Source organism: Phocoena sinus, chromosome 6 (assembly GCF_008692025.1).
Source record: "Phocoena sinus isolate mPhoSin1 chromosome 6, mPhoSin1.pri, whole genome shotgun sequence".
In the NCBI taxonomy this organism is placed as follows: domain Eukaryota; kingdom Metazoa; phylum Chordata; class Mammalia; order Artiodactyla; family Phocoenidae; genus Phocoena; species Phocoena sinus.
In genome coordinates, this window is record NC_045768.1 from 35288293 (window position 1) to 35306622 (window position 18330).

General features: G+C 48.6%; 1 protein-coding gene across 3 annotated transcripts in view; it reads right to left on the bottom strand.

The window, feature by feature from the left end:
- Positions 1-855: 855 nt before the first annotated feature.
- Positions 856-18330, bottom strand: part of FRMPD1 (FERM and PDZ domain containing 1) — a 130285-nt gene continuing 112810 nt past the window's right edge. For all 3 annotated transcript variants that reach the window (XM_032636366.1, XM_032636365.1, XM_032636364.1), the window contains exons 8-16: positions 15646-15771; positions 14447-14566; positions 13458-13594; positions 12305-12431; positions 12066-12161; positions 10111-10293; positions 9151-9298; positions 6110-6916; positions 856-3363 (exon numbers count right to left, since the gene is read on the bottom strand). In XM_032636366.1, coding sequence (XP_032492257.1) covers positions 983-3363; positions 6110-6916; positions 9151-9298; positions 10111-10293; positions 12066-12161; positions 12305-12431; positions 13458-13594; positions 14447-14566; positions 15646-15771 — 4125 coding nt within the window. In that variant the 3' untranslated portion in view covers positions 856-982. The remainder of the gene's footprint in view (positions 3364-6109; positions 6917-9150; positions 9299-10110; positions 10294-12065; positions 12162-12304; positions 12432-13457; positions 13595-14446; positions 14567-15645; positions 15772-18330) is intronic.

The following is an 18330-nucleotide window of genomic DNA, read 5'->3' on the forward strand; positions in this document are numbered from 1 at the left end:
GACAAAATGCAAGGAAGGGTTTCATACTAGGAGAAGAATCCGTAAACTTTGGGGATTATTACTAACTTTTTTTGAGTATTTACTAGATTTCTACCCTACAAAGCAGGCACTAGTATCCCCAATATTCAGAAGAGAAAACCAAAGCACTGAGAGGTTAAGTAGCATGTCCGACCAAGGTCCCACCAAGATTAACAGGGATTAAAATGGCTCTACTGGAATTAGTGAGAAAGGTTCTGAATATATTTCTTTTGCTCTAGTATTATTCTTAAAAAGGCAAATCTAGTTCAGGGTTTTAATGTTTGCCTTTTTAGATATTTAAAACGGATAGAGGGTGGAGTCAATTTCAGGTAACACACAGAGCACACACCTGGATATGGGGGGGCCAGGCAACTAAGGTGCTTACTGCCACCTAGTGGCAACCTATGCTTATCGCAGCGAGGCCGCCAAGAATACCAGGCCTCCGGGCGCAGGTGCTGCAAACCAAAACTTGTGAAGGTGGAATCTATCAAATATCCCAAGTATTCACTCCTATTTGCAGAGGTTATTGCCAAATCAGTGTGATGTGAGAAGTCAAGACAATTTTTCAGTGGCTCCACCTTCCTCCCTCATCCCTGCCTTCTTGGGACAGTTTGTGGCTTCTTGCTTCCACACTCGCAGGGTATGCTCCTCCTAGGGTACACACATTACTGATGGCAATCTGCTTGTCTGTACCCACCCAGAGGGGCTGTGAGCATCCTGGCCAGGGGCAGAGGCTTGTCTTCCTTATCTTTATGAATAAGCCAGTGAATGTTTGCTGAACAAATATGAGCGGATGCTTTTGGCCCAAACTTGTCATCACTCTGTATGATTCAGGCAAAGAGTAAGCAGCGGTTTATTTGAACACTCTAAATAATAAACATTGGAGAGGGGTGGGCAGAGGAATGGTAGGAGCTGCTCAGGGAAGTGTCCAGGGCAGGACAGGGGGTCTGGCCAACTGGCCCTCTCACAGGGCAGTGGAGAACCAGAACTTCTGGGTCAAACAGAATACAGCAGCTGTGAGGGCCGTACACTGACGGGCCAAGAGTTTCACACTCAGGTCATGGTAGCCTCTCTCGCAGGTGAGCTTAGCGGCCTCCACAAACTGGTGGTAGGTGTATACCACATCCCTCAGGTTCCCTGCTGCCTCTCTGTGTCGGGTGGAGCAGAGGCTGCAGGCTGTGAACTGGAAGCACAGGCCGGCCAGCTGGACCAGGTGCTGGAAGGTGTCGCGCACAGCACCCTGCACCTCCTCGGGGGACTGGTCCGTTCTGATCACGTGCTGACAGCTCAACAGGAGCTTTTGGGAGCCCATGCAGAGGCGGCTCCTGCTTTCAGAAAAGTGCCAGGTGCACTTCTCGGGAGGGTGCGTATTCCCATTTCCCCAGGAAGCTTCTAAAATGTTCTCTAATTCCAGCAAGCTCTCCGTGAGTTGGATGAAGCCCTCGGGGGTGCTGGCAGGGGCAGCTTTCAGCTGTCTCAGAGCCCTGGCGCAGTACTCCGGCCAGATGTGGCTGTTCCTCGACAGGGGCTCAGTGCTGCAGCTGTGGACCCGGGCAGGCCTCCAGGGCAGGGCCAGCTGGCCTCCTGCAGAGGGTGGTGAGGTGAGGGGGGCTGTGGGGTGTGCTTCCAGGCCCCTGTCTTCCTCCTCCGTCTCTGCCTGCAGGCCACGGAAGCACGTGGCATAGGAGAACTGGCAGCTGCACTGCTCCATCCCAGTTCTAGGGGCCACAGTCTCATTCATGCCTGCAAACCCCGAAGATGTGGCCGTCCTGAGACTGGCAGAAACTTTAGGATAGCTTTCTGGGGCAAAGCACAGGAAAGACTTCTCATTAGGAAGGCACATGCTAGGGCTTTTGTCTTTGCTTTCTGGCAGTGAACAATGATTTGAACCTTCTAAGTGGGGCTCCTCTTGAGAACACGGTAGTGGCTCTGGCAGAGAAGGCCCTGGATTCAAACAGACCTGCTGAGGAGTGTCCCTAGGGGTGGTATCTTCCCCTATCACATGGTTAGGTGGCTCTGCCTTGACCTCCAGAGGGAAAGCTGATGAAATGGTCTGGTCCCTAAGCAAGAAATCCAGGTCTAAATCCAGCTCTGCCAATAGTTTTTGTTCTTGGGCCTGGCAGGCTTGGCCTGGGGTTTCTCTGCTTTGTCCTTGGGGGTCTCTGGGGGAATGTGGTGGGGTCTGTTCAGTCCTTGTTACAGGAGTCTCCAAGGAGAGGGAGGCTACCATGCCACCAGCTGGAGCACTGACACCAACAGTCTGTTGAACAGCATTCAACATGTCACCCTTGGGGTCACCTGGATCCTTCTCAGATTCATCATGAAATAAGTTGGTGCCATTTTTGTTTGTAACTTCTCTATCATGTTCCAAAGATAGTTGTCCTTGCTGCTCCTCCTTCGTAGGGAAAGAAGCCATCTTCTCTTCTGAATTTATTCCACATTCACCACTTCTAGGCCTGTCTCGAGGAGACAACAGAGACCCTGTGTCCTGGGGGGCAGTTTCTTGCATATGATTTGTAAACAGAGATCCCAGTCCTCTTTCTGTCTGGACTCCTCCCAGCTCTAGTGTGCCTCCTTGAGAGATATTATGTGGCCCTGGGCTGCTGGTCAGGCAGATTCTGTCTGGGTTCAAGTCAGCACTGGAGAGGGAGGAGGTGCTGTCCCCAAGCTCCATGGCAAGTTCTCGGGGGGCACTGCCATCCGAGTCTTGAAATGGAGATGAGGTCTGGGGAAGCCCTACCTGAGCTGTATCTGGGCCAGATAAGCCTGGGTTGGGACTGTGAGGAGTGTTTTCTGGGGAACTGGCAACACTGGCGGTCAGAGGGGCAATCCCAGAATTCTCTTTATGGCTGGGGTCAATCCGGAGGCGAATGGCAGAAATAGAAAACACTCGAGAGTCGATGACCGACTTGGTTTCCATGGTCTCTGGCTCCATCTCCATGGCCCGGGAGGCGGGGTTTTTGCTCTTGGTCTCCCTCAGGGGAGCCAGCAGCCCCAGGGCCTTGGTCTCCAGGAGGCCAGGCTCACCCTGCACGTCTTGCAGACAGGACACAGTTGGGGAGGGTGCACTGAGGGCCAGGTAGGGCTCCCGGTCATAGTAGCACACGTCGTCCACGCTCTCCAGGGAGGCTGATGGCATCAGGGGAAATGAGACCTGACAGGTGTAGTCGGTCTTTAGGAAAGACCTTCTTTTCCTCAGGGTCTTGGCATACTTTTTCACCCCTCCCCTTCTGCTTGGCTCTCTTCCCCCTGGCTCCGGATTCAGGCTGTCCTCAGGGCTGCAAGTGCTGGCCTTATTCTGTGAGCTTGTGGCACTGGTTTCTGCAGCAGAAGCAGCTCTGAGCCCTGAGAACCAAGAAAGAAAAAAGAACGTGAAAAGCACAACAACAAAAAGACTTGTAGATCTTGGGCTCAGGACTCAGGATTGCCTGGGTTCAAATCCTGGCTGGGCTGTGTAACCGTGGGCATGTTAAATCTTGAGCTCCTCAATTTCCTCTTCTGAAAGATGGGGATGATCACCGTGGTAGACCTTTTTTGGTTCTTGGTTGCCCAAGATCCATTGCCTTATCTTTTGGTCACAGTACCCCAACTTCCTTTTGGGGAATGACATCTCCCCAGTGGTTACAGTCTGCTGGAACTATTAATGAAGGGGCCCTATCCACATCAGCCAAGTGGTCAGATTTATGACCTAGAAAGTCAGTCACAAAATTTCCTAAAATTTCAAACTCAAACACATTGATTAAAAAAAAAAACAAAACACAAAAAACAGTAGAGCCCGTTCTTTGCAGCCACAGTATCCTGACAGTACAATGAAGAATCCTGCTATCCCACCCCCGATCTGGTTGTTGCCTGCGTCTGAACCAGGTCTTCACCTCTGCTGGCAATTCTCTAAGCTATCTTACATCCTTTCAACACTTTCTCTCTGTGCTTACATTAACCCAAGTCAGTCAGTACCAGTGGTGTCGATCAGCACTGCCATGCTGGTTAGATGACTTAGTACGTATCAAGCTCCTGGCACAAGGCCTGTGCCTAATGGGTGTTCACTAAAGGGAGCCAGTGCTGTCATTGTTATGATTGTCACTACATGGGTGAGGGTCCCAAGCGAGCTTTCTTTTGACAAAAAGTGGCTGTGACTCTCAGTCATGGGCATGAGGGGTCTTGCACATACCAGGATGGATCTTTCTGCAAGGAGATGCACTTTTGTGAAGAAGTCCTGGGAATCAGCCAGAAGGAATTAAGATCACAGGCTAGCACCTGAGAACCAGAGGGCTCTTAGACTCAGACCAGTGTTTTGCACCCTGGCTGAACTTTATTAAAAACTTCATCAAATCCTAGGCTGCTCCTCAGACCTCCTAAATCAGAATCTCTGAAGCTGGGGTCTAGGAATATACCATATTTTAAACAGGTCCCTTGGGTGATTTCGATGTTTTGGAATTCCAGCCACATTTTGGAATTGCCGCTCTAGGCCACCTACAGCCACTGACCAAGGGTGTTTCTGAAGCCTAAAAAGGGAGAGGCTCCCACACTGAGTCAGGGGCCAGACCAGACCCCAGGCTCAGGAGTCCCAGGTCTGGGCTGTCTCCCCAGCTCCTCACTGGCTCTCTGTAAAAGAGGGAGTATCTAGTGTGGACCTTATATCCCTGACTGGACTCCCATAAAGGAAGGCCTTGACTGATGGTCTGTCTCACGCCCATCTTGCCTCTAGCATAATGGCTGACCCAGAAGGGCAAGGCTGGGGGCATGGATGGCAGTTGGCTGGGTTCTGTGGGAAGCAGGGCACAATCTGGCCATAGGTTTCTAGGTCGGTTAACGAAGTCAGGGTAGATGGTGGAGAGTGCATTCATTTATCCATTTAGCAGCAACCGCCAGGCACTATGTGCCAGGACACAGAGATGAGTGTGAAACGCACAGTTCACACTCAAAGGAGTTTTCAGTTTAGTGAAGGAGAGAAACATCAATACAAAAATCACACAAATAAATATGCAACTACAGGCAGTGCCAAGTGCCAGGCAGGAAGCACCCAGGGTGTGTGACAGGGATGGGGAGACCTGCCCTAGTCCTGGCGGTCTGGTTAATATTCCCAGAGGAAGTGAATTTGAGGCCTGATAGATGGATGGGCATCAGCAAGCAAAGATCAGGATGAGGAATGTTTCAGGTGGAAAGGCTGGAAGTAGAAAATAACTGGGCACTTTTAAAGAATGGCAAGGAGGTCTGTGTGGCAGGAATGCATGGACAGGGCTCAGGGGGAAGGAGAGAAACAGGCAGAGGCCATGTCACAGAGGGCCTCAAGAAGCCTTGCAGGGGCTGCTAAGAAGCTGGCCTTTCTCCCACGAGCAACGGGAAACCACTAGAGGGCAGGGCACAACAGGAAAGGGCTGGAACAAAGAAAAGGGCTGCAGCTTCCCCAGCTCTTAGTAGGTCACCCCTAATGTCTGTGTGCTATTTTCCAATTTTTTTCTTCAGAGTTCAGAGTGAGAGAGAGAGAGAGAGAGAGAGAGTGTGTGTGTGTGTGTGTGTGTGTGTGTGTGTGTGTAAATGTCCCACAAGGATCTCTGGTCAGCTTAGGAAGTCATTCTGTGTGGAAAGACACCCCACACCCTTTGTGGAGGAAGGGATGAGGATCCGGAAAGAAACATGATCCCCCTGCCTTATGTCCGGGTCCCTTCAGGGCCACCAACAGCCTGTCAGTTAGGTTCTTTTTGTTTCAAGGCCTCATTTAAAGCTTTGGGGTCAACAACGGCACAGCTGCTTCCCTCTGCTGGGCTGTCAAACCCTTTTCTTTCTGTGTAAATTCTGTCCATCTTACAACGCCTGGCCCATTTGCTGCCTCTTCTGGGAAGCCTTCCCTGATTGCCACTGTTGAATTAATGCCACCCATCTCTGCCTGCCCACAGTTCTCTGAACCTCCCTTGCAGCCCTTACTTGAAGTCGGGATGCCCATAATGTGATCCACTGAGCCCAGCTGGCCCACCTCAAAAGAGAACAAGGACCGTGCTTTACCTACCTGTTTTCCCATCAAGCTTGGCCCCTGACCCCGGTGGGTGCTGAGGAGCTGCCTGCACAATCCACAGACCTGCGAGGGAGGGCTCACCTGAGGAGGCATCTGGGGGTGTGAGCTTGTCAGCTGCATCATAGTATTCCTCATCCGAACTGCCATCCTCCAAGGCCAGCGGCAGGCACAGGGCCAGCGCTTGCAGCGTGGAGCTGGGCTGGGCCTCAGGCCCTCCCTGCTGGGCCCAGGCTGCCAGGCCCCGACCCTGCCGGGAAGCTGTGCTGTCCGAGCTGTCACTCAGGTGGCTGGCGGGGGAGACATTGGTGCACAGGTTGTAGTAGTCAATCTGGCTGCCCTCGTACATCCTGGGGTCCAGCCTGACCGCGCTCAGTTCCGGTCCCCAGCTGAAGGTTTCAGGAGCGGGACTCTCAGAAAACTCTGTCTTCTGGCACTCAGGGATGGCTCTCCGAGCCAGGTCCAGGAGACAGAGAAAGCCACTGGTTTCGATCCTGCTTCTCTCCTCTTGGCTGTCAGAATCAAGATTCTCTGGGAAGCCTACTGAGCCCAGGTGGAAGAAGCTGGAGCTGCTGGAGGAGCAGGCGTCCAGGTCATCCTCTTCCAGGGCATCCATGGACTCGCTTGAGCCACTGGTCCTGCAGCCTCGGCTCTCAGCGTTGGCCGAGTCTGATGCCTCAGACTCAGCACTGTCTGTTTTGCTGCTGGCCCCGCAGGTGCTTGGGCCTTTCTCGGCCACCTCAGGCGTGGAGCTGTCCCCAGGAGGCTGCTCCTCTTCTACAAGTGGTCTGCAGGGGCCCAGCTTCAGCAGGTGTCTGTCAGAGAGGGGCTCCAACATGCAGTCCACTTCAGAGGACTCCTCGGAGTCAATGCATGCCCTGGATTCGTAGCCTGAAACACAGGAGACACCAAGGGTTACAAAACAGCATCTGGGGACAGGCAGATGCTTATGTATCCTCCCGCCCCCTCTCTGCCTGCCCTCCCAGTTTCCAGATGAGAGGACTGAGGTTCAGAAGGGTGACAGGCCCAGGTCATGCTACACTGACTGACACAGGGTCCACGGGACTCCAAATTCCATGTTCTCCCCACAGTGTCAAGTCTCCTTTCCCACATCTATCTGAACAACCACTAAAGGAGACAGGATTACCTCCATATCCAAGGAGATCTATCTGTCCATGGAAACATCTGGGTATTTAGTTGGTTTCCTAAGGCCCTCCTAAAACTCTCAGCTCTGTTGTCCTGACTGGGCATCAAAATTAGATTGGGAATCATTAAAAAAAACAAAACAGAACAGATCCCTGGACCTAGCCCTGATGAACTGAGTCTGATATCTAGGGAGTGAGGCCCAGGAATCCGTATTTTAGCAACTTTATTGGGGGTTCTGAGGCTGCTAGGCTGGCACCATTCTTAAGCCTGGCCTAGGGACCTACTGGTGCCACAGGGCTTTTAGGAAAGTTAAAAGTCATCCACTGCTGGTACTTGGGAGGGATTCATGGTGAGCGTGTTGGGGGGCATTGAGCCAGGTCTCCAATTTCTCAGGCACCATAAGCCTCCAGGTGTGATCCTTCTAAACTTCTCTCTGATCACATTACACTCTATTTAAACCCTCTTTTGGTTTCTCTCGTCTACAGGGAAGCACCTAAGCTCTCCTACTAAGGTTGGGGCCTCTCACAGGATGGCCCTGATCCCCTCAGCAGCCTGGTCACCCTCTAACAGGATGGCCCATAGCCCTCCTCAGCAACTTTGTCCCCTGTCACAGTGCAGCCCCCACCCCTTCTCAGCAGCCTGGTCACCCACTGCAGCCTTCCCATGCTCCAGCCACTACAGGGAGCTTCTCACACATCACGACCTTACCCTTCGTGTCATGCCTCCATTGTGTCCCCTCTGCTTCAAAGGATCTCTCCTCCCTTCTTTGCCTGGTTAACTCCACCATGTTCTTCATGACCTCTTTCAAATACCTCCTGCTCTGGAGGCCTCCTGTGACCACTGCCGCCTGCCCTGCGCCCCCAGCAGGCCTCCACAACAGCACCACTCCATGGGGCGCTGTCTCCCTGACCATATTCAGAAGTATCATCCCTTGTTCATAAATTGTGTGAAAGACAAAGGTAACAAGCACACAAAATCTTCACTTCCTAATTATTTTACTTTAGTCTCATCCAGTATCTATGATTACTTATGCATATTTTATCCACATGGAGGAAATGCCATGTAATGGTGCGCTACTGAGCACCTCTCCCCACCTTCATGTTCAGTGACAGCACATGGGGGGCTTGAAATTAGTCATGGTGGGAGTGTTTATGCCATGGAAATAGGCAATTGCTTCAAATTAGAATTCTGTTTTGTTTTGTTTTATCCCTGCAGAGACAGTTGTTAAACATTTATCAGCAAACCACTGGGAAAATGCTGCATCAATACTGCTGAAGCACCAAGGGAGGAAAGGGGGGGGGTGGGATGAATTGGGAGATTGGGATTGACATATATACACTAACTAATATGTATAAAATAGATAACTAATGAGAACCTGCCATAGAGCACAGGGAACTCCACTTTGCCGTGCGGTAGAAGCTAACACAACATTGTAAAACAGCTATACCCCAATTAAAAAAAAAGTAGTGCTGAAGCAAAGCCTGGTAGAAACTGGGAGTTGGCCTGGGAAAATGTTCATCTCATCTGGCCTCCCCTACTTCATTCCTTACATCATATGATTTTCCCTTCTATCTCCAGGTACCCCCTTCTTCTAAACATGTGAGGTTGAGAATTTTTATTGTAATTCAAGAAAATGCAAAAGAGTGCCCAGGAATGGGAAGAGAAGCTAGGTCAGCTGTATTTTCTGAACAAATAACTGACATCTTGTTTTACCGGCAAAGAAAGATAAAATGCAGTGGATCTTAGAGATGCTTTTAGAAAATACTGCAGGGAATCAGAGACCTTCCAAAGCCTTCTTTGGCTTTAGGGGACTCTCAGGTACAAAGAAAGCTTCTCTATTTAGGATTTTGGAAAGATCAACTGCTTACTTCCACTTGGAGTCTCAGATCCATTCAATGTACCACCTCCTTTTAGGCTGCCCTGACCTACAAGGCAGTGAAGTGGGCCTGTCCTTACTGGGGCAAGCCTCAGCGCCTCACCTTCTTCAGCGGATACCCGGTGCACCTGTTGTTTGTTTCCCGGCCAGAGGAAAACGGAGGTAACTGGGTCGACATATAGCCTGTAGTACCCAGCAATCAGGCAGGCTAGGTCTTTTGCACTGTTGGATTCCAGCAGCAAAGTCAGAACCTTTGAAAGTAAAAAGAGCTCTTATGTTTATAAAGGGCTAAGGGATAGTCTGAAGACTGGCAACAAGGCCATGTGGCGCCAGTGAGAGATTCCAACTAAATCCAGCCACGGTCCACAGGCAGGCCCCCTGGTGTCCCATTTTCTCATCTACAAGACTTGAAATGAGTGTGCACATGTGTGCACACCCACAACCACACATGCATGCACACACACTCACACATGCACAGTGGGATCCTCCCATCCAATCTCCACAATGTCTCCTGTCCCCCTATCCCAACCACCCTACCCTGTTCATTCATACCATGGGACCCCTTCAAGACCTGACCTGGAAAAGGAAAAGAAGCAGGAGCGAGTAGAGAAGGAGGAGAGGGGGATAAGAAGAATGAAGCACCAGCCCTGAGCACGTTGGGATTAAATCAAAGGAAGGCAGGATAACTGTAGGACCTTCCAGAGAGGCTCAGGAAGTACCCCACACCATTTACCCATTTTAACTGCTGCCACCCAAAATCCTGGGCAGCCATTCTGGTCCCATGCATGTAATAAAACCCTCTGGTGCTCCCATCTAAGTTTCTGAACCCATCAGGAAAGTACATGGTCCAGCTCAGTTTATATAAAAAACCTTTTAGGACCTGTCCAGGAAAATGCACCCTGTTCATCACTTTCCCTTTGATGGGACAGAATGGACAATTCCACCTCTTAAGCAAATGTTGGACATTAGACTTTCTTAATATCCAAACTCATATAAACTACCCTTGAATATTTAGCCCCAGATTCCAGACGCTGGACTCAAAAATCTCTTCCCCACGTATTACCTTGATGTTCTGAAGATGCACTTTGACCATGCTCACTTTCTCAGACTCTTCTGTCAGCTCTACACGACTGATGTTTGCAAACTCTGCCAACGTGGACATGATGTTGAGTTTGCTGTTGATAATGTGGCTAATGCCATACTTGGCTCCAACTAGAAGGGCAATGTAGGATTCTCTATCCTGTAACTGCAGAAGGGGGGAAAGGGAATTAGTTTCCATTCACAAGCTAGTGAAAAAATACATTGTACATGTAGGACATGATACCTCTCTCTGCAAACCCCTTGATTCTTATTTCAGGTCCTCACCACCACTCCCCTAGACTACCAAGTTAGATGATAGCCTAACCTGGGCCCCATCTACAGATAAATTAAGTATAACTTTATCTCCCATAATACACTTCACAATAGAGAATCAAACCACAGGACTTTGACCTGTTCCATAAACACAACCATATAGTTTCACACCTATGTACCTATATTCATGCTGTGCCCTCCTCTTGGAATCCCTTGCCTGTCATCACTATCTACTGAAATCCTGACCCTTCTTTAAAAGCTTCCGTCGAAACCTACTGCCTACAGAAAACATCGGCCTGACCTGCTCCTCAAACCACAACAGTCCTTTTCCTCTGTGTTGTTTTCACACCATATCCTCTGCACTTCTCTGATAGCACTGAGGTAAGACTTCTTACTCTAATTTTTTGTATTTAAGTCATATTCCATGCTAAGGTCCCTGACAACAGAGTCTGCATGTATCTACATTTGTAACCCCCAGTGCCCAGCAAGCACCCTGAGCCAGTTCAACGTGGTTGGTTTCTCCTCCCACTACCAGCTCTTTCCTTAGACAGGAAAGGTAAAGAGGAGCTGGGGATGGGACCTAGACAGTTGGCAGAGGGCAGATTTAGCCCTTGGGAAAAGTGGGCAGTTTTTCTTGTACTTTCAAGTTTCCTTGCTGTGATCTAGTCTCTTTTCTACCATTTAGTCCTCTACTTGTACAAAGACTCAATCTATTTTTCCCTTCCTCTGACTATCTGATGCTCTTCCTTTCTCTCAAAACACTGATTCTCTTTTTCCATTTACATTGTTAGGTCAGCAGTCTGATTAAATTGACCCATCACTGCTGTAAATGACTGAGAGGCACACCAAATGCACTGAAAGGAGTTTTGCTATTATAAAATATATATATATATATATATAACTGGTAAATTGTCTGGCTTTGTGCTGGAGAGTTCTGGGGCTGACTGAGTGGTGAGGGAGAGTTCCCTTAGGCCACACCCCCCATCACTGACTGCGGCAAAGCACATAGCTCTAGGCCTAGGCTCCAAAAAGCAGGCCAGGGGAGGAATGGGTAACACAGCAGGGGGCTCTTTTGCTTCTCTTTTCCCTTCTCACCCTTCCACCCCTTACTTCTTCCCTTCTTCTGAACAATCGGGGCCCCAGCATGGCAGTCAGTCTAACATTCTTATCTTTCCTTCGTGATTTCCATTTTTTCCTCTTTACCTTCGTATACCCAAAGCTCCAGGGTAAACTTCTTACAGTACCCTGCCCTCAAAACGCCTTTCCTCTGTACTGAAATCTGGCCAAATCCAACCTTCTTGCCTTTCCTTAACCCCTTCTTTCCCACTCAACCTGAAGCTAGCAGTGGTGGCCTCTGTCATCAAACCCCACAGCAATGGTCCTGTGCCTCTTGTGGCTTTGCTTTGTCTTGTTGGGTGCCTTGCTCCATCATTTTAGGGTGGGAATCACATCTCATTCAGCTCTGCCTCCCCCAGCATCTGTCAGAGGGCTGGCTCTAAGCAATGTCTTGATAGACACTCCCTAATGGCGTAATATTTAGTTTCCCAAACAAATTCTAGTCCATGACCCAATCCTCAGGAATTTTAGGCTAACAGATACATTGATCTTCAGAGAACCTCTTGCAACCTTTATAAGGGTAGGACCCCACAGTTCTTTAATACATACCATTAAAGTAGCATTAAAGATTTTCCCACCATATGTCTTGAGTTCCCCAAGGATCTGTAGATAATTTAAACGTAGCTGGGCAGCAGAAATAAGTTGCTTAAGTAAGGAAAAAAGAAAATGAAAAAGACTGTTGAAGTCAGAGTTTTCATTTGTCTAAAATGCAGTCAATGTTGAAAATTCTTTCCCTGAGGTTTCACAACAGACAGCTGTGTGATCGACAAGGGCCGTGGCTACATTACCTTCTGTCTGGGTTCCAGCAAATTCTGGTTCCTCTTCATGTGGAAGCTGATGGCTTTCTTGATGTCTTTTCCTTTCATGTTTCGTAGCAAAGTTGGAGATATAAAGTTCTCTATTCCCCAATCCTTCCTGCCACAAGACATTGGAGACAAGGAGGCCCATTTTTACAGTGTACTTGACTCTAATGAAGAGTATAATTATATTTGATTCAGTACTTAGTTTTCTAAGAATACTGCAATTATAAGCTTCTTTTTCAGCAGAAGATATATATGGCTGCTTTTGTGGAGTGTATGTAAATATATACATGAAGAGTGTGTGTGTGATTATCTATCTATCTATCTATCTATCCATCCATCCATCCATCGATTCAAACACACACACACTCCACAAAAAACAGCCATTCAGGAATTAAACCCCATGGTCATTCTAGGAGCTCATTACTCATCACACCTGTATAGCACACTCTCATGGGGCAACACACAGCACCTGGGAATCCCTGAGGCCATGCTTCAGAATGATGCCAGCCTAACAGCCTCAAAACCTCTCAACAAACTCATTAAAAATACAGATTCTCAGGTACCACTCCCTATAGATTTGACCTAGTATATCAGGGGTAAGGCCAAGGATTTGTTTTATTTTTTTAAATATAATTCCCCATCCGATTTTGATGCTTAGGCAAGAGGTTAGCAAATCGGGGTGACACCACACAGAGCAAGGTGAAATTTTAAACTGAGAATCAGGAGGTATCAGAACCTCAGGACTTGAAACTACCCTAATAGGAATCTAAGGCAACATGACTGGTTCACACCAAATGAATCTTCAAGGCATTCCTGCCCTCAGAAGAGCTTTATGCTGAAGTTGTCAACTGATTTCCCAAGACATCCTCCCAGGAACTGGGAAATTACAAAGGGATCCTGTGTCATTCCATCTGGAGTTGGTTTCTGCCCCAGAGGGAGCAGCCAGGTTCTGATATCTGGGGAAGCCAGGCTGGGTTGGACAGGGTGGAGAGGGAAATGAATGGGAAGACAACAGACAGATGGGTAGGTGGGTGACTATCAGCTTTCTGTGAATCCGGCCATCCTGGCCCAGGGCCAGCCAAGTTACAAATGCAACACAGCTGCTGCTGGCGGGACACAGAAGTCCCCTGCCACTCACTCTATGTATTTCAAAGAGATCTTCTGTGGCTGGGCACATGCGTAGATCCGCTCCTGGATGTGCAGGGCCGCGAGCCGGAGCGCAGAGCTGCATTTCATTTCCACGGCAAAGCGCTCCTGGAGCACATCGCTGCAGCTCTAGGAGAGATTAGATCAGAGGAACTGGGAAACAAGAACAGATTGTGTTCCTTGTTCTCTCAGGTGAAAGGCAGCTTTGAGACCTGGCTCTGCCAATTCTGGGCTGTGTGACCTTGGTTACTTGACTAAGACTATCTGCGCACTGGTACTTCCCCTTGATAAATGAGGATAGTCACATCTACCTTATATGGCTTCTCTGAGGTTTAAATTAGATAATGCATTTGAAAGCAGGTATAGGGACGCTGTGTTATTCAAATATAAAGTACTGCTGCTGTTGTTGTTATTATTTGCTGCCACCATTTTTATAAGACTTTGGACAATCAATACACCTAGTTATCTCATCTGTAAAATGGTGATGTCTCCCAAATGATTTTTTCATCAGAATAAAAATGACGTAATAAACCTCACCTAAGGAAACAGAACAGGTGGTACACCGGGCTAGGAGATCAAGGAACCCATTTTTGGCTCCACCACCAAATGGGGAACCCAGGCAAATTATGTAACCTTTCCAAGACCCAGTTTCATCATTTCTGAAGTAAGGTTCTGAAGTACTAATGCCCCTTTTAGCAGTAAAAACTGTAACTCTAAAGATCCTAAATGGTATTAGAAAATGTATCATCTACATCGAGGACTAAGCCTTAATTTCATTAATATATTGCAAATCTCCTAACATAGCAACTCAGTAACATAAAAAGGAATGCTGAGGGATAATCAGGCCCACTCTCCCTCAGATAAAGATAATCCCTACCAGGGAGCTGCTTAATTAATTGCCTTGAGCTCATGTTCAAAATAACCCAATGTGCCCCCTTTGAGAACAACCACTGTTATTTTAGGAAGGGCAGACCGGGTCACCTGCAGATAGAGGTATTCAAAGGCTACTGGGTCTTCTTTCAGGAGGTCCAGGGGGTCCTTGGGAACAAAACACACCCTGAAGAGGCAGCGGTAGTCATGTGACTCTTCCCTTTGTACCACCTGGGATGCGTAAGAGAGACACGATTCACCTTCGGCTTTTGTTCTCACAGTTATTCCACAAAACAACTTTTTTAAAAAGACAATGAAAGTCCCCAGAGATTTCAGTTTTAGTGCTTCCCCAGTCAGTGCAGACCTTTGCCGCCGATTTAACTTTCCCATGGGTATAAAATGTAAAAGGCTCAAAAGAGCAAAGTTTCCCATTGATCCCATCAACCCCTTTCCAGAAGAAATCTCTGGGTCTGGTTTCTTATATACTGTTCCAGAGACAGTCTATGTGTATATATGCTCCTATAAATGTACATTCTTTTCTTTTCCACAAATAATAGTATATTATACATTATATATATACATATCTATGTGTGTGTGTGTGTGTATCTCTCTCTCTCTCTCCTGTACCTTACTTCTTTTTCACGTCAATGATCTTAGTGATTTAACTTGATTTCTTTTTCCAATGCTAATGGAACAGAAGTGATTTAAAAACAGGTTTGTAAGCAGCAGTATTAGAAGATGAGTGACCATGGTAGGAATTCATCTGCAGTGAAGAATGCTCAGAGCGGCTTTCATGAGCTCATGCTTTGCTCATGCTGTTTCTCTTCTTAAAAATTATGGAACTGACCTGTGTTTGGCTTTAAAAAGCTAGTATGACAAATCACTGAGTGGCTGAAAGATTGAGTGGTACAGGTGGACTGACTGTGTTAGCCCTGTCCTGCCGTCAAGGACGAGCTCAGAGGGCAAGTCTCACAAAAAGGGCTTAGACACAGCAACAGATGCTTCCCTGACATCTCAAAGGCAGCAGGTTCAGAGGAAGGTCATCAGAATTGGAAGCAAAAGATAGAGCTCTATTGGCTGTGTTACCTTGAGTAAGTCACCTTACTTCTCTAAGCCTCTGTCTCCTTGTCTGCAAAATAGGGGCCTGCCTACCTCATACAAAAACCAGGCTGAGTGAGCTCTGTGCCTTCTGGGCACAAGAAAGCGCATCAAACCTGCAGATGCACTCAGCCCTATACCCAAAGGTCCTGGCTGAGGCGTGCAGCTTGCCCAGTCCAGATCTCCTCACCAGGAGCAGAAGCAGGTGGTACCTGCTGGATGAGCTCCTCCTCGTGCAGCAGATGCAGCCGTGAGATGTTGTACTGCTCCTCCAGGGCCAGCGCAAAGTACTCCATACTTCGGATCGACAGCTTCTCCTTCACCGTGAGGATGATGTCCTGCAGGCACAGAGGCATAAGGGTCACCGAGGAACAGGCCAGCCCTCACGTTCAGGCACAGAGCAGGGAGGACTCCCTTCACTTTCCCTCTGCTCCTCGGTGCAGCTGGGGAGAGAAAGGCCTACACTGACCGGGTCCACTGCCAACGCAGGCAGCCAAATCTTGACGGGCCACATGTGGGACTTCTCATTGCCCCTCAAGGTCCTACACTCACCGCTCCCCTTCCCTCAAGGCTCCAGCACCACCCATACGGCCACCCTCTCTTGCTTTACCCGAAAGGCTGAAGCTGTCCTTTGGGGCCTTATGCCTCTCTTCAAGGTCTCCAGATTCATCCTCTCTCTGGAGTCTGCATCATCAACTGCTTACCAGACAGAATCACACCACCTACTCTCTATGTAACTACGGGAAATCAACCGGATGCTTCTGAACCTGTTTCTTCCTATGAAATGGAGGATAAGGATGCCTATTTAGAGGGGCTGATGGGATGACATGATAATTAATACTGTGCCACCAGAGTTGCCATGCCACATTTTCCTCGTTCACTACAGTGGCCGCTTGTCATCACAAGGGCTTTGCTGCCTCAGGGCATTCACAACGCTGTTCCCTCTGCCAGGCACACTCCTCCCACACTCTTCACAAGGCTGTTTCTTTCTCTTCAGAGACAACTTCTCTGGTCGCTGTGTCTAAATGGGATTGCCCCTGTTATTCTCTGTCCCAGGTCCTGTTGGTTTCCTTCATCACTACTGGATATGATTTTCTTCAACGACAGCTCTGTTCTCTAGTAATAGATAAGACAGTACAGTAAAGTTAAGTGAATGGGCTCTAGACCTAGACTTCCACTCACTAGCTGTGTGTCCCTGGATAAAGTGCTTACTCTCTCTATGCCTCAATGGTTTCATCTCTAAGATGGTCATAATATTCACACCTCTCTCAGGGGTTGTGTGTGGTAAATTAATTTCCCCATATATGGCATTTAGAATCGCACCTGGCAGATGGCAAGTGTTCAATACATGCTAGCTGCTGATGTTTGTTTTCTTGCTTATTGTCATTTACCCCGCTAGATGCTAACCTTCCCCAGAATGTGAACCTTGCTTGTCTTGTGCTCCATTATATCCCCAAAGATTGGCACTCAGTGATGCTCAATAAACTTTCACTCAGTGAATAAATAATCATCACAGACTCATCATAGACGTCCTGCCAGAATCTCAGATTTAGTAAGTGCCACACCATCAGGTGCTACCTGCTCCTCATGGCTCCCAATTCTGAATCCTCTTCCCACTTGCTCCATCGCCCTCCATAACTGACCAGTGACTAAGTCCTGAAAGGTCTATCTGCTTCTGTAACTCAACAAAATTAATTCAATGCCTACTGTGAGCTGGCCATGATAGAGAGCCCCTCACTGGACTCTGTCCCCTCTCTCCATTCTCCATTTGGCTTGAGTTCACACATTTCTCCTGGCTTTGTTGAGTGGTGCCCTAAGGACCCCACCCTACTACCCATCTGACCTCCACCTTGCATCTAGAGCAGGGGTTGGCAAACCATCACCTGTGGGCCAAATCTGGTCCACTGCTTGTTTTTGTAATTAAAGTTACATGGGAACACAGCCATGCCCATTCTCTACAATGGCAGAGTTGAGTAACCATGACAGAAGCCCCATGGCCTGCAAAACCTAGAATATTATCTGCCTCTTTACAGAACAAGTTTGCTGACCCCGATCTAGAGAAACTTGTCTAAGCCTTGTACTTCTCATGTTCTCCCTGGCTCAAGAATGTTCAGTGGTCCCCATGGCCCACTAGCCCAAATCCAGACTCCTTAGCTTAATATTCAAGGCTCTCAAGTATCAGGTGCCAGCCCACTTCTCCCACTTTATCTTCTGCTGCTTCTTCCAATGTACCCTGCTCGCAAGCCCCATATACTTGCCAAACTTTCCCATCACTGGATTTTTTTTTTGCGGTACGCGGGCCTCTCACTGTTGTGGCCTCTCGCGTTGCGGAGCACAGGCTCCGGATGCGCAGGCTCAGCGGCCATGGCTCACGGGCCCAGCCGCTCTGCGGCATGTGGGATCTTCCCGGACCGGGGCACGAACCCGCGTCCCCTGCATCGGCAGGCGGACTCTCAACCACTGCACCACCAGGGAAGCCCATCACTGGATCTTTGTTGGTGTCATTCCACATGCCCGGGAAGCTGTCTTCACCTACCACTCCTGACCCATTCCTGTCCATCTTTCCAAGTCGGCCTCATAGGCCATCACATCCTGGGGGCCTTTCCTTGCCACCCAGCTGGAAGCTCTCTCTTCCTACAGCCCACACCACACCATTTTCACGTCCCGATTTCCTGGTTCTGAGCACACTGTACCCACAACAGTCTCCTTGTGAAATAACCCCAGGTCTCATCTCCTCACCCCAGCCCCACCCCAAGACTCTAGGCTCCCTAAGGGAGTGACCTGGCATAAATTATTTCTGTATCATCAACAGCTTTGCCAGCACACACAAGAGAGTCACTAAATGTTCACTGGGTCAAATGACATGTTATTTTCCTTGATTTAGAGAAAGAGGTTTT